At 49.9% G+C, this 13,886-nt stretch overlaps 6 protein-coding genes and 1 non-coding gene across 10 annotated transcripts, besides 1 other annotated feature; 3 read left to right on the forward strand and 4 right to left on the reverse strand.

Annotated features, from left to right (window-relative positions):
- Window positions 1-15: 15 nt before the first annotated feature.
- Polr2A (RNA polymerase II subunit A) lies at window positions 16-7,542 on the reverse strand. The gene is made up of 4 exons (NM_078569.3): window positions 7,102-7,542; window positions 4,259-6,502; window positions 1,950-4,194; window positions 16-1,821 (listed from the first exon to the last, which is right to left on the reverse strand). Exons 1-4 carry the CDS (start codon window positions 7,180-7,182, stop codon window positions 728-730), a joined length of 5,664 nt encoding a protein of 1,887 aa, NP_511124.1. The 5' UTR covers window positions 7,183-7,542; the 3' UTR covers window positions 16-727.
- Window positions 7,543-7,670: 128 nt separating this feature from the next.
- On the reverse strand, window positions 7,671-8,574 carry asRNA:CR44266 (antisense RNA:CR44266). The gene has a single exon (NR_123870.1).
- Window positions 7,837-8,934, forward strand: CG11699 (uncharacterized protein). Of its 2 annotated transcripts, NM_001316639.1 has the most exon segments (4): window positions 7,837-7,992; window positions 8,083-8,324; window positions 8,385-8,720; window positions 8,909-8,934. In NM_001316639.1, coding segments are annotated over 3 exon segments (441 nt in total). In that variant the 5' UTR covers window positions 7,837-7,925; the 3' UTR covers window positions 8,517-8,720; window positions 8,909-8,934.
- Window positions 8,599-9,658, reverse strand: Kmn1 (kinetochore Mis12-Ndc80 network component 1). 2 transcript variants are annotated; one of them, NM_132501.3, is made up of 2 exons: window positions 9,407-9,658; window positions 8,599-9,348 (listed from the first exon to the last, which is right to left on the reverse strand). In NM_132501.3, exons 1-2 carry the CDS (start codon window positions 9,612-9,614, stop codon window positions 9,005-9,007), a joined length of 552 nt encoding a protein of 183 aa, NP_572729.1. In that variant the 5' UTR covers window positions 9,615-9,658; the 3' UTR covers window positions 8,599-9,004. The 2 variants fall into 2 exon arrangements, with proteins under 2 accessions (NP_572729.1, NP_001303554.1); NM_001316625.1 differs by having other exon boundaries at window positions 8,933-9,348.
- Window positions 8,723-8,908: a mobile genetic element.
- A 264-nt stretch (window positions 9,659-9,922) lies between the features above and the next one.
- Window positions 9,923-10,856, forward strand: Reepl1 (Receptor accessory protein like 1). 2 transcript variants are annotated; one of them, NM_001272523.1, is made up of 2 exons: window positions 9,923-10,278; window positions 10,333-10,856. In NM_001272523.1, exons 1-2 carry the CDS (start codon window positions 10,018-10,020, stop codon window positions 10,738-10,740), a joined length of 669 nt encoding a protein of 222 aa, NP_001259452.1. In that variant the 5' UTR covers window positions 9,923-10,017; the 3' UTR covers window positions 10,741-10,856. The 2 variants fall into 2 exon arrangements, with proteins under 2 accessions (NP_001259452.1, NP_572730.1); NM_132502.2 differs by having other exon boundaries at window positions 9,923-10,856.
- A 90-nt stretch (window positions 10,857-10,946) lies between these two features.
- CG11696 (uncharacterized protein) lies at window positions 10,947-13,368 on the forward strand. Its single transcript, NM_132503.3, has 4 exons — window positions 10,947-11,199; window positions 11,269-12,410; window positions 12,470-12,854; window positions 12,914-13,368. The coding sequence occupies exons 1-4, from the start codon at window positions 11,074-11,076 to the stop codon at window positions 13,253-13,255; spliced, it is 1,995 nt and encodes a 664-aa protein (NP_572731.1). The 5' UTR covers window positions 10,947-11,073; the 3' UTR covers window positions 13,256-13,368.
- On the reverse strand, window positions 13,334-13,836 carry e(y)2 (enhancer of yellow 2). The gene has a single exon (NM_080107.3). It carries the CDS (start codon window positions 13,692-13,694, stop codon window positions 13,389-13,391), a length of 306 nt encoding a protein of 101 aa, NP_524846.1. The 5' UTR covers window positions 13,695-13,836; the 3' UTR covers window positions 13,334-13,388.
- Window positions 13,837-13,886: the final 50 nt, after the last annotated feature.

Here is a 13,886-nt window from a genome sequence, read left to right on the forward strand (position 1 = left end):
TTTTTTGTGGTTTTTATTTTATAATTTTCTATTTTGTTTTCTGTCATAATTTACAAAAATGTGTCGGACGTAAAAATATATATGAATATATAGTGTAGTGTATGGGTGGGTGCCTGCATTCTTATGCTTTATAAGTAACATTTGTGTGCAGGCGAAAACAACTGATCGGGTTAATTAGGGATTTAAAGGGTATATGGAAAACGCTACAAATAGTGTCTGACGTTGGCTTGTTTTGTTGTTGTTTTTAATAACTAGGGTCTTTATACTAACATTAGGCAAAATAAGAATAGGGATATTCAAAAAAATGTGAAAGTACTTTGCAGAAGAGTGACAAGAGTCTTCCAGTTAGTAAACAATTTCATACAGTGGGTTGTGCAAAGAAATAGATTCGCATTATCGAATACAGTTCGAGAATTGCAACTTGAAACAATTTGTGCAAATATAAATGGCTTCGAATTCGCTTTTCTGGTTAACGCAAACAATTCAAAATGTTTACTTTACCACAAAACCAAATACGAAACTGTAGGCTAATTTATACAACTTGTTTAAAGCTACTTTTGCAAACAGTATTGAATTTTGTATGAGAGACCTATTTGCTGTATACAAACATAATATTATTAAATTCACCTTTCCCGTTCGGGCGATCGAGCGTAGTCGGTACTTAACTACGGCTTGACCGCCCCGGAGATCGGGACGTGCTGGGGGAGCTACCCCCGTCCTCCCTTCCTCAGTCTTCGCTCTCCTCGAACGTGGGACTGCTGGGCGAGTAGGCCGGACTCGTGGGACTGTAGTGCGATGGAGCCGTTGGCGAGTACATCGGTGACGTGGGCGAGTAGTTGCGGGCCGTCGGTGTGTACGTTGGCGAGGTGGGCGAGTACTTGGTGCTGCTCGGCGAGTAGATGGACATGTTCGGCGAGTACCGCGGACTCGTCGCCGAATAGGTCGATCCTGTTGGGCTGTACTGGTTTGAGGGCGAGTGCTGCGGCGAGCTGGGCGAGTACAGCGGTGAGGTCGGCGAGTACTTAGGCGAGGCCGGCGAGTACTGCGGAGATCCTGGCGTATATTGTGGTGATCCGGGAGACCCATCGTACGATGGTGACGGCGGCGAGTACGTCGGCGATGTCGGTGAGTACTTCACCCCCGTTTGCGAGTAAGCTGGCGAGGCTGGAGAATATTGCGGCGACGCTGAATAGTTCGGACTTGTCGGCGAGTATGAGGGTGTTACGGGTGTGTAGTTCGGACTCGTTGGCGAGTACGAAGGCGATGTGGGCGAATAGCAAGGCGACGTTGGCGAGTACGAAGGACTTGACGGCGAGTACGATGGTGATGTCGGCGAGTAGGATGGTGAATTGGGGGAGTAGTTGGACGAGCTGGGCGAGTACGCATTGCCCGGCGAGTAAATGTTGCTACCGCTGCCCGCAAACGACGGACTCGACTGGAATTGCACCGTGGGCGAGTAGACCGGGGATGTTGGCGAGTATCCCGATGAAGATGGCGAGTAACCCGTCGACTGTGGATTGAAATTTGGCGTTGTCGATGCGTAACGTGGACTTGCATAAAGCGGCGACGTCGGCGAATAGTTCGGACTCGAGGGCGAGTAATTCGGCGAGGCTCCACCGGGAGAAGATGCCGTGTAGTTCGGACTCGTTGGCGAATAAGAGGGAGAAACACTCGGCGAGGCTGGGAAATACGGCGACATCGAAGGTCCTGGTGAACTGGGCGATGAGCCCGGATGAGCCGGCGACCAGCTAGGCGACATTCCGGACGCATCCGATGCAGCCGAAGGCGAGAAACTGGGACCGCCAGGAGTCATGGCACTTACTGCAAGCACAAGAAAGAAAGAGATTGAATATATTAGGCAATCGCATCAAAAAAGTTAATTAACAAAAGATATAGCGTTGCTGAGTCGAGAGTAAAATCAAAAACCCATAATGGATAGATTTACTTACCGTGGCCGGGTGGAGAGAAGTATCGCGGCGTGTTGCAGTTAGCCCACGGCGTCATCGGTGGCGTCATGCTCGGTGTCGATCCACCGCCAATGAACATAGCGGCGCCACCTAGCATACTGTTGCCCAACGTATTGGGAATCTCGATGCCGAAACGACACTTCTCTGCATCGAGCAGAAGGTCAAAGCAGCCGGTACCCATTTTGGGCAGCTGTCCCATGATAATGTTCTCAGAGACGCCCCTCATGGGATCCGTTTCGGCGTGAGCGGCGGCATCCATTAGCACATCCACTGTCTCCTCAAAGGAGCAACGCATAAGGGCACCAGTGTCTTGCCTGTTAATGCCGTGACGGGTGATGGCCATCAGATGGCCCTTGGCCGTCATCACATCGCACAACAGGGCCAAGTGACGATAGTTCACGTACAGGCCGTAGAACTGCAACACGGCGTTCATCTCCTTTTCGACAGACTTTCGCACCGCCTCGATGCCCAGCACCTGGAATATCTCGCAAATATCGTTGGAGGATGTTCGGATTGGGTCCACGTCACGCTCAGACAGCACTTTCATCATCGATGTGCCGTCCGTCTCGAGCAGCCACTCGCCGATGGCCTTAAACTCTCCGGTCTCAGTGATCACGATACGCTTCTTGCTGTCGGTCTGTGGCAGATGCATGTACACCTTGCCGATGGCTTCGATACCCTGCAGTGTCATGTCCGACAGCATGTTGGCCTCAATGCAGCGCAAGAACATGTCGTCCTCCATCTTGTCGACGGCCTCGTCTTCGTCCTGGAACTTGTTCTCTTCGTTGTTCATGATCCTAATGCGCAGCACCAGCTTATCGGCATTGTCGTCATTGAAAATACAATTGAGATCCTCCCCGAAGCCCACGTTAATCTTCTCGGCGATCTGTTCCATTGTCAGCTTCTTGTCCGTCATCCGCTTGCGGTCCAATTCAATACGTAGCAACCAGGGCGAAATGCGTGTGGGATCAAAGTCGGGCATTTCGTAGTAGACATTCACAAATTCTTGATCCTCGGATATCACCGTTCTCTGCGGATCCGGGTCGTAGTAAATAGCCGTATTGGCCGTAACCTTGCGCAGCGTGGTATGCTCCAGGCGGCACAGTACGTTCTTGGCCTTCTCCGCATCGCGAGCAGCGCCGCCAGTAAGGAAAACGGTTAGCGACGGCGCTTTGGGCTTTTTGGATATGTTGATAATCTCCTTGAGACGCGGCACACCCAATGTTACGTTCTTTGAAGACACACCAGCAAAATGGAAGGTGTTCAGTGTCATCTGAGTAGCGGGCTCACCCAAACTCTGGGCAGCCAGGGCACCCACCATCTCGCCGGGATTGGCCTGGGCCTGTTGGAAACGCGTCTCGATTTCTCCGACCAACCACTCAAACGCCTCTGTGGACAGGCGGAACTCCTCCGACACGTATTTCGTACATAGTGTCGAACGGATTAGGCACTGGAATAGCAACGTGGCGTTCTCGTTGGCCTGCTTTGAAATTCGATCATTTCCCGTGACAATAACACAGCGTTCGAGCAATGTCTTAACGCCCTTGATCACCCGAATGGGCGAGAGATCCGTGGGCAGGCGCTTGTTGATGTGAAAGATCTTCTGCACATTCCAGATCATACGCTGCAGGTTGCACGGCAGTACCACCTTGGATTCGCCGTTAGGGAAGATTTGTCTCAAACTGTCGCGATCGGAAACCAAACGATCCCACTCTGCCTCCAGTTCCTGGATGGCTTCGCTGCTGTCGGTCATCTCCTTGATCACATCATCCGTAAATACCTTTTTCATTAATCGCTCGTTGCTCCAGTCAAATTTGAAGCGCTTTTCAAACGACTTGTTCGACAGTTTCACCGTTGGCATGTTCTGGAACTCAACCAGCTCGCCGCAAAGACCGTCCTCGCCGTAACGCAGCTGAATAAGCTGGCCCACCGAGTTACGCACTGTTCCGTCGTAGTTAACCATCACCGACTCCATAGCCTTTATAAGACGACGCTGGATGTAACCGGTTTCAGCTGTCTTTACAGCAGTATCGATAAGACCTTCACGACCACCCATAGCGTGGAAATAGAACTCAGAGGGTGTCAGGCCGGCAAGATACGAATTCTCCACGAAACCGCGCGACTCAGGACCATAATCGTCCTTAATAAAGTGGGGAAGAGTGCGTTTGCGGAAACCGTAGGGGATTCGCTTACCCTCCACGTTCTGTTGACCCACACAAGCAATAACCTGGAAGATAAAAATGCCAGCACATTAAATGAGTTCGAATGAAAATCGCTAGTCAGTAGCTTACCTGGGATATATTAATGTTGGAACCCTTGGAACCAGACACCACCATAGCCTTTAGATTGTTGTACTCAGTGAGAGATTTCTTGGCCGAACCACCAGTCTTGTCACGAGCATCGTTTAGGATACGGTTCACCTTGTTCTCGAACGTCTGACGCAGAGTATTACCCGGCGTGGGCTCCAGCTCCATGTTGTGGGCCTTTTGGATAACGTTTATCACGTCGTCCTTTGCCTTCTTGATGGCCTGCTGGATCTCGTTGTAGGTCTGGGGATCGGCAATAGTGTCACCAATACCGATACTATGGCCCTCGAAAAGCAACCAATTGTTGATCACGGTCTGAATGTTGCCATAGAACCGACCAGCGATATCGTGACCAAGTTCCAGGAAACAAATATGCAGCAGTGATCCGGCTGATGTACCCAGTGACTTCTTGCAGAGGATCCCCATGATAAGTTCACCGTGCTCCACCATTACCTTGGTGTCACCGGGCGAGATCCACTTGTATGGTCCTTCATCCTCCTCGTCCGGATGCGTGGAATGTGTGCGTATCATGTTCACGTTGCCGGGGATGATCAGGGAGAAGATCTGTTTGCCCGTCCACAGGGGACGCGGTTTCAGGATGCAGGGTTGCGGCATTTTAGCGTCCCACGTGGGCAGGAACATGAGCAGATTCATCACCTGCTCGCGCGTGATGAATACGTCGCGCTTGGTCATCTTTCGCACCGCAGTCAGAGTGTCCTGCACGATACCCATGACAGGTTTGTTCGCCTGCGGCGTGATGATCTGTCTGGGTGTGATGTGGATGTTCTCCACCTCGGCGCGCGTCTCCATGGACTGCGGAACGTGCAAATTCATTTCATCGCCGTCGAAATCAGCATTGTAGGGCGATGTACACGACAGGTTCATGCGGAAAGTCGACCAGGGCAACACTTTCACCCTGTGACCCATCATACTCATCTTGTGCAGCGTGGGCTGTCGGTTGAAGATCACCAGATCGTCGTCGCGCAAATGCCGCTCTACCTTGTAGCCGCACTGCAGATGTAAATCAGAGGATTTAGGATGAAAGCGAAGATCAATACGCTCGCCATTGTCGCGCACAATGTACTTGGCACCCGGATACTGCGAATTACCCCTGCGCACCAGCTCCTGCATGCGATCGATGTTGAAGGGAGTGACCAGCTCGGGGAAGGTTAGATTCTGGGCAATGGAACGCGGCACACCGACCTGATCGATACGCAGATTTGGATCGGGTGTGATGACAGTACGGGCGGAGAAGTCGACACGTTTGCCCATCAAGTTGCCACGAATCCTACCCTCCTTACCCTTGAGTCGCGCCTTGATGGCTTTAAGGGGTTTTCCCGACTTTTGCATAGCCCTGGGCATGCCGGGCATATCGTTGTCCACTAGTGTGGCGACGTGGAATTGCAGCATCTTGATGTTCTCCTGGATCACATGCGCTGCGGCACCACTGGCCTCGTTCTTGCGAAGCTCATTGTTTGCCTTGATGATATCGGACAGCTTGTGCGTCAAATCATCCTGATTCTTGGCAGCACCAAACATCACGACCGCTGGCCGTACGGCCAACGGTGGAACAGGCAGGACGGTCACGATCATCCAATCGGGACGCGCATACTTGGGATCCATGCCCAGAATAAAGCACTCCTCATCGGTGATATGCTTAAGGATTTCCCAAACCCGCTCTGCCGAGACCACGATCTTCTTCTCCTGCGAATCCTCGTTCTGATGCTTCCACTCGGCGGTGAGATCCAGTCCTGTTCTCCGGATCGACGGCTGGTAGTGACCGCAACCGCCGTGGCCGGGCTTTTTGTTTGGATCCGGCTGCTGGTTCTCCTTGGTGAGATCCATGTCCTCGCCGCCCTCGCAAATCGTCTTGCCCTTGCACAGATCATAGACGTAGGCCAGGCGCTTACGCGGCTGTCCCCTAGACTTCATAACGATCTCCTTGATCTTTGGATTGTGTGGCGAGACCAACATTTTGGAGCAGTAGAAGCACACACATCGCAAAATCTTAATTGTCTTGGTGATGAAGCCGATGTGGAACACTGGTTTGGCCAGGTCGATGTGTCCAAAGTGACCGGGGCACTCGGTCATATTGCCGGCGCACGTCTGACAGCGCGACGTCCTGTCTATGACACCCTGGCGCGGATCCATCAATCCGCCCAGCTTTGGTCGTCCGCCCTCCATTGTCTCCGCAAACTGGACGCCACCCTCGGTGACGGACATGCGACGCTGCAAGCAGGAAAGAAGTAACACATGTGGATCAAATAAAGTCAAATTCTTAAAGTGCGTGTCATATTGATATGGCCAACAGGTGCTTGAAGGATCATAGATAGAATATATATATCTGAATTCCCTTGTCTTGAACCCTTTAGATATACGCATCAATAACTTGATATTCGAAATAATAGATTCCAAGTTCCCAAAATCTAAGCAGGGTATAATTGTGTTTTATTTTGCTATGACTTGGAACTTTCCCAGGAAACTAATAACAAATATACAATTTCTTTACGTAATATATTCATAAACTTTATTGAGAAGTAATGATATTCAGCTGGAAAACATTTCTGATACAAGGGTTTTACGAGTTAATCGAATATTTAGTGAGTTTCGCTTAAGATCCTAAAGATACAGGACTTGAACTATCTGTTATTTGTTGTCCTGCTCGCGTTACTGGAATGCATGTGAACATGAAATAAGCATTTCCCATATAGACCATATAAAACCACGATATACGAATTGCGAATTGATGGAATGCTATTTTTGCGTTTACAATATTGTTCAATTTTTCAATATGGCGTCGATCGAATGAATCTGTGAGCCGCACTTACAATTTCATCAGGGGACAAAATGCCGAACTGTACGCGCTTCACCTGGCGCAACGGCGCCTTCGAGTCCGTGGGGGTGCTCATCCTGGTCGTCAGCGATACTGGTGGCCACTAGACCAAAGTGGAGCCTGCTTTCGGTGTGTGTGTGCGGTTTTTTTTTGTTCCACCTTTTTTTTGCTTTTGCTTTTTCTGCTGCGTCGTCACACTTTTCACCTCGTGCAAAAGGCAAGGGATACGACCGGGAAGGGAAAAGAAGGAGCTCGAAAAACGCGAAAGCCCAAATAGAAGGCTGGGTAAACAATCACTGTTTGTTGCTGGCACGCTGGGCGTGCATTCTATACCAGTCGGGCCCTACAGGCGATTGCGAATGCGAATTAGCCCGTTTTTTCAGACGCGATGCGATGTGAAAATGCGGACAACGCCGACCGAAAAGTGTGACTGCAGGGCGAGCGGCGAAATACCATACCATATTGCGGTCGTTGTAGCAGGGTTGCCAGACTGACGTTTTTTAGCTATATCTTTTATATAAATATATCTATTAGTATTAGTTAGTAATTTAACAAATAAATTAAATGCAGCACATTAAAATCAAATTGACTCTCATAGTCAGTGAGAAAGGCCAGTACCTGTTGAATATTTTGAACTATCTTTTAGCACTTCACTTCTAGCTTCCCTCCCGCCATCTTAGCACCTCTGCGAACGCGTCAGTGGCAGTGGCAGCTGCGGCACCAGTGTTGGTTGTCAAGAGCGGTCAAGCAATCAGCTGTGTTGTGCGATCCAATTCGGGCATTAGTAGTTACGACAACAATAAATCGCAATTGAGAAGGATGAGCGAGGCCGGCACCAGCGCGGATGCAGTGGCCGCCGAGAAGGAGCGCAAGTTCCGCATCCAGGGTAGGTGGTTCTCCAAACACATACAGACACACGCATATATATCAGCCAGCAACTGACTGAAGTACAACTCCATTTCATCCTCCTTTCTAGCCGCCGCCTTTCTGGGTTTGGTGGGCGGGGTGTCCGCTCTGTTCGGCTTCTCGCGCACGCTGGCCACCGCCAAGAAGACGGATAGCAAGGTCCTCCAGCAGGCTGGAACGCGGCAAGGCATGATCCTGATGGACGAGGGCGCCACCCTGGCCCTGCGGGCGCTGGGCTGGGGCACACTGTACGCCGTGATGGGCACCGGCGCCTTCTGCTACGGCTTCTGGAAGCTATCCGGAGCCAAGGATGTGAGCATGCCTCCGATTTGTTCAATGAATTTCGCTTTAAATCTTTCGTTTCGTTCGCAGTTCCAGGAGTTCCGCCTCAAGATGGGCAATGCACTGCCAAGAATCACCAAGGACGAACCACCAGCCAGCCGCACCGATTTCGAGAGTCTCACGGACCTCATGAAATACCTGGCAGCCTGGAACAAGGAATAAGCAGCTCACAAATATACACACAATTTAAAGTAGACCTAACGCCTGAGTAGACCAGAACATAAAACGAAACCTTTGTTAACTTCAGTTTACATACAGACAATGTTTTCAAGACGTTTGATCGGTTTTCATTTCTTTCGGTCAGACTTAAAGGCAGCCATCATCAGAAGTGCAACTTAGGGAGTTACATATTAGGGTAGAAATAAATACAGTATAATTCGCTTAGCTGCATCGATAGTTAGCTGCATCGGCAAGATATCTGCATTATTTTTCCATTTTTTTGTGTGAATAGAAAATAGAAAATAGAAAAAAAAAAATTAAGTTAGCTGCATTTTTAAGTTACCTGCATCGAGGCATTGTGCAAAGTACTCGAGGCAGCTAAGCGAATTATACTGTATAAGCCAAAAGCAAACCGTCTTACAATCTCTGAGTCTTAATTTAATTTATCAATATCTACAATTCACATATGTATATTTATGCATAGCTTAGGGTCACCGTTGGTTGGCCATATTCTGGTGTATAGCGTTGTTGATCATGGTGTTCCGCATGAATAGGTAGTGATCGTCCATATTGCACTGCAGCTCCATCATGTCCTCGTGCTCCGCCTGAAATCGGATGGCCGCGTTTGTGAAAGCCAACGAGCTTCGCACGAAGTTTTGCAAATTGGGTCCCTGATCTAGGTAACGCTGCTGCTCCTTGTTTGGCTTGAAGCTAACCTTGCGATTGTCCGTGTCCAGTGCCGCATGCATTACAAAGTCGAAGAACTTTTGCTGCTCCTTCTGGGCGCGCTCCTTGTACTGCTGCACCTCGTCCTCCTGACAGCTAGGATCCCAGACTGAAAGTCTGTACGTTAAGTAAATGGCAATTTAATTAACCACAAGGATTGCACTTACTATCGTCCAGGTCAATGTTAAACAAAGTGCTTGCTTCATAGCGACGCGGTTTCAAAGTGGCCTCCAGTTGGGCCGGCACGTCCTTGAGATCGATGTCGGAGAGATCACCGCTCGATAGATCGACGGCACTCGTGTTGCCCACGTATTCCAGTACGTCACTGCGGCGTACGAATTTCATTAATTTTTCTGGACTTTCGGCTGGCTCCATCGCGTCGCTTCGTTTGTTTTCAGTTTTTAAATCCGTAAACGCTTGCCAACACCCATCGCTGATCCAGTGATGCCACATCTTTTGAACGTAATTCGCTCTGGCTCTTTTCAAGCCAAAACCTTTTATACAAATTAAAATATACGATATAAAAAATTGCACTTTTAATATTAATAAAAAGATATATACTCATTGAAAAAAAGCTGAACTAAAAAAGGGGAAAAGGGTTATAGGGCATAAGTCATTTTATGAATGCTAAGCAGGCCTTGCGTTTAGAATCACATTTCAATTTATTGTATTTGTTCAAGTAGTCAAACCAAATGAACAAAATCGAGAACCGAATACACAGCTATATATATACTTTCTCAAAATCCAAAATTTTAAGATTATCCAAAATTTCCAAATAATGATTTATGCGATCGTGATACACATACTGTCCCTTCTGGTGGGCTGTTTCTATCCAGCATTCGCGTCCTACAAGATCCTGAAAAGTCAGAATTGTAGCGTCAATGATCTTCGCGGATGGTTAATCTACTGGATTGCCTATGGAGTTTATGTGGCCTTTGATTATTTCACAGCGGGTCTGCTGGCATTTATTCCATTGCTAAGTGAGTTCAAGGTGCTTCTCCTGTTCTGGATGTTGCCCTCTGTGGGCGGCGGCAGTGAGGTGATCTACGAGGAGTTCCTGCGATCCTTTAGCTGTAACGAATCCTTCGACCAGGTCCTGGGACGTATCACCTTGGAATGGGGCGAATTGGTGTGGCAACAAGTTTGCTCCGTTCTTAGCCATTTGATGGTTTTGGCAGATCGCTATCTCCTGCCCAGCGGTCATCGTCCTGCCCTCCAAATAACGCCCAGCATCGAGGATCTGGTCAACGATGCCATAGCCAAAAGGCAGTTGGAAGAGAAGCGGAAACAGATGGGTAACTTATCTGATACCATCAACGAGGTTTTGGGAGAAAATATCGATTTAAATATGGATCTGCTGCACGGATCCGAATCTGATTTATTGGTTATTAAGGAGCCTATTTCCAAGCCCAAGGAGAGACCAATACCGCCGCCGAAGCCAATGCGTCAGCCATCATCAAGCAACCAGCAAGAAATGAATCTTTCGTCGCAGTTTATGTGACATCAATTGATATCCTCAATATGTCAGGCGGAAGTTGTCAAAGTTCAGAGCTTTCAAAAAGCATACATCTCAGAAATAAACTAACCTTACCGCAATAAAGTTTATACAAAAAAAGCATTTAAATTGATTAATTTTAGTCACAAAATATTGAACCAATGTGTTGGTTATCTTCTTAGCTATTTTTTCTAGCCTATTTTCTTGTGTTTGCACAATCAGTCGCGGAGGTCTCTTTTCGCGGTCCGGTAACGCTCACATAACAAAACTCAGCAACGAATCAAAAACAGCTGCATTTAACGCGATTCGACTCGGGATTTGTGTCCTTCCTTTTATGAGATGATATGCCGACTCTGCCTGGAGGATGCTGAGCACGGGGTGCCCATTTTCGGCCAGGAACCGCCAATGGGACAACCGGCACATCGCCAGCTGGCCGAGCTGATCGAGCGACATCTGCTGCTGGTGGTGAGTGGATTTGGACTTTTCTACCCCAAAAAGATGTTTTTTTCTAATGATTGAATTGTTCGCTTTCAGTTGGCGGAAAACGACGTGGTGTCCACGTGCCTGTGCAACCGCTGCTGGCGGCAGCTGGCCGAGATCGAGCAATTCTGTTCCATGGTAGCGGAGAAGCAGCGGTCGCTGCACCGCTCCTTGCAGCTGAAAACTGAATTGCCGGAGCTGCCCGAACTGACGGAGCCGGAGCCCGCCCTGGTCGTGTGGAACACGGAGTCGCCAATCGAGCCAAAGCTCAGCTATGAGGGCGATGACATCAAGGATCACATACTGTGCGAACCCGTCATCGACGCCTTGTCCGCGGGCGATGAAAAAGACAGTGACTATGGCGACACCTTTGAACCGGACTTCGAGCCGGAATCGCAGCCAGATGAAGAAGAAGAACCGGAGCCGGATCCGGTAAAACCGCGCCCCAGGGGCAGGCCGCGCAAAACTGCGCTGCAGCAAACGCATCAAATCATCAAAAGGAAGTACGAGAAGCGCAAACAGCAGAACAAGGCCAAGATCACAGAGTTATCATTACGGGAATCAAGAGCCCGGCAAAGGGAACTTAAACGCAGCAGTGCTGGAGCAGAGGATGATCAGGATGGCGACGAAGACGAGGAGGACGAAGAAGATGTCGGGGGCGAGCTAACACCAGATGCCGACGAACAGCCAAAGCCGCGCGGCAAACGTGGCCGACCCAAGACCAAGAAACTGGTAACCGCCGACGATAATGATGATACCTCGGAGGTGCCCGTCAAGCGCAGCAGCATCAAGGAAATGGACGACTATATAGCCGCCAATGTTAAGCTCGACTGCGCCATTTGCGCCGCCCCGCTGGAAGACTTCAACGATCTCAAGCGCCACTTTCGCGTGGAGCACGACTGCACTGGCTATGTGAAGTGCTGCAACAATCGGTACAAGAAGCGGACACTGTACGTCGACCATTTGCACTGCCACAAGGATCCGCAGTACTTTAGCTGCCAGAGCTGCCGCAAGAACTTCCTTAACCGCAACAGCCAGGTGATGCACATGCTGCGCTTCCACTCGCAGCAGCAAGAGCTGGTCCACCAGTGTGCCATCTGCGAGGCGCGCTTTGCCAAGAAATTCCTGCTGACCATGCATCTTAAAGGACACAAGGGCACCGAGCGTCCCGAGGTGTGCGACACCTGCAGCAAGACGTGAGTGGCGCTAGACTGGTAGGCGAATGTACTAATGCGTTGCTCTCTTACTTTCATAGATTCCGCACCAAGTTTGAGCTAAGTGCCCATGTAAAGCGCATGCATGCGGCAGACTTTACGCCCATCATATGCGACATATGCGGTACACACTTCAGGAGCAAGGCCAACTTTCTCATCCACAAGAAGGCGTTGCATCCGGACGGGCCGGTGGCGGAGGTGCAGTGTACCCTGTGCGGCCGCTGGCTGCGGGACGAACGGAGCCTGCGCAAGCATCTGGCACGCCACGATGACCGCGACGGCGACACCAAGTACCGATGCCTGCTCTGCAATGCAGAGAAGTCATCCCGTGCCGCACTCAGCAGCCACATGCGGTACCATCACTCCGCCAAGCGGCACAAGTGCAGTCTCTGCGACAAGGAGTTCAAGCTGCCGCGGGCATTGGCCGTGAGTTGACCAGCGTATCAGATTCTGATCGTGCTAATCCCGGAACGTTTTCATTACAGGAGCACATGGCCACTCACACGGGCATCGATCTGTACCAATGCCAGTTTTGTACGCGCACCTTCAAGTCTCATGCCAACATGCACAACCACAAGAAGAAGATGCATCCCAACGACTGGGTGAGAAAGTACTCGCAGCCCAGCAGTAGCATTACCTCCACAGCGGCTCCACTTGCTCATCCCAATCATCCTAACCAGCCTGCTCCTCCAGCGGCAGCTCCGACTAATCTAGCCGGGCACATGCTGCCGCCACTCGGTGGCATTGCCAAGTCGCTGATTGAGATACCCGATACCGAGGGCTTCGATTTCGGCAGCAACAGCTCCGTGTGCCCCACGCCCGACTGAATCTGTGTGTTGTGTGTCTGTGTTTGGTGTCTGTCCCTGCGACTTTGTGTACACGTTCCCTGGTCGGGATTTATGTATAAAATCGTACAAATAAACTTTATTAATATACAAATCCAATGACGCTGAGTTAAAGTTAGGATTCGTCCTCTGGCTCATCGGGTTCCTCCTCAATTTCCGTGAGAATGGTGCGTATCTTCATAAGCAGCTCCTTTTTGACGGCATCCGGGACCAGGGTGCGTGCCTTGGGTGTTACCTCGGCGATCAGCTGCTCTACGGTGAAGCTGTTGTTGGTGCCCTTCTCCATCAGGATGTTGCGGCACATCAGACGCACCTCGTCCCGCCAGCCACATTCCGTAAGGCGGCTGCAGAGCAAATCCTTGATCTTGGAACGGTCGCCGGTTAGCACCGTGTACTGATCAACTGCGCCGGAAGTGCTCATCCTTGTGTCGCGTATCTAAGTCTTGCAAATTACCAAGTTTCCTTTTTCGAGTCCTTGTCGATTTCGCAGCGTCTGTTTTTTTGCTTTTCTTCGCTGCATCTATCTTTTTGAGCTGTGTTTTTGTTTTGTTGTGTTGTGATGTTGGTACAGTGGTCATGGCAAACAGTCTGGCTACTTTGTAGCTAGTTTTTA

Source organism: Drosophila melanogaster, chromosome X, assembly GCF_000001215.4.
Source record: "Drosophila melanogaster chromosome X".
Taxonomy (NCBI): Eukaryota; Metazoa; Arthropoda; class Insecta; order Diptera; family Drosophilidae; genus Drosophila; species Drosophila melanogaster.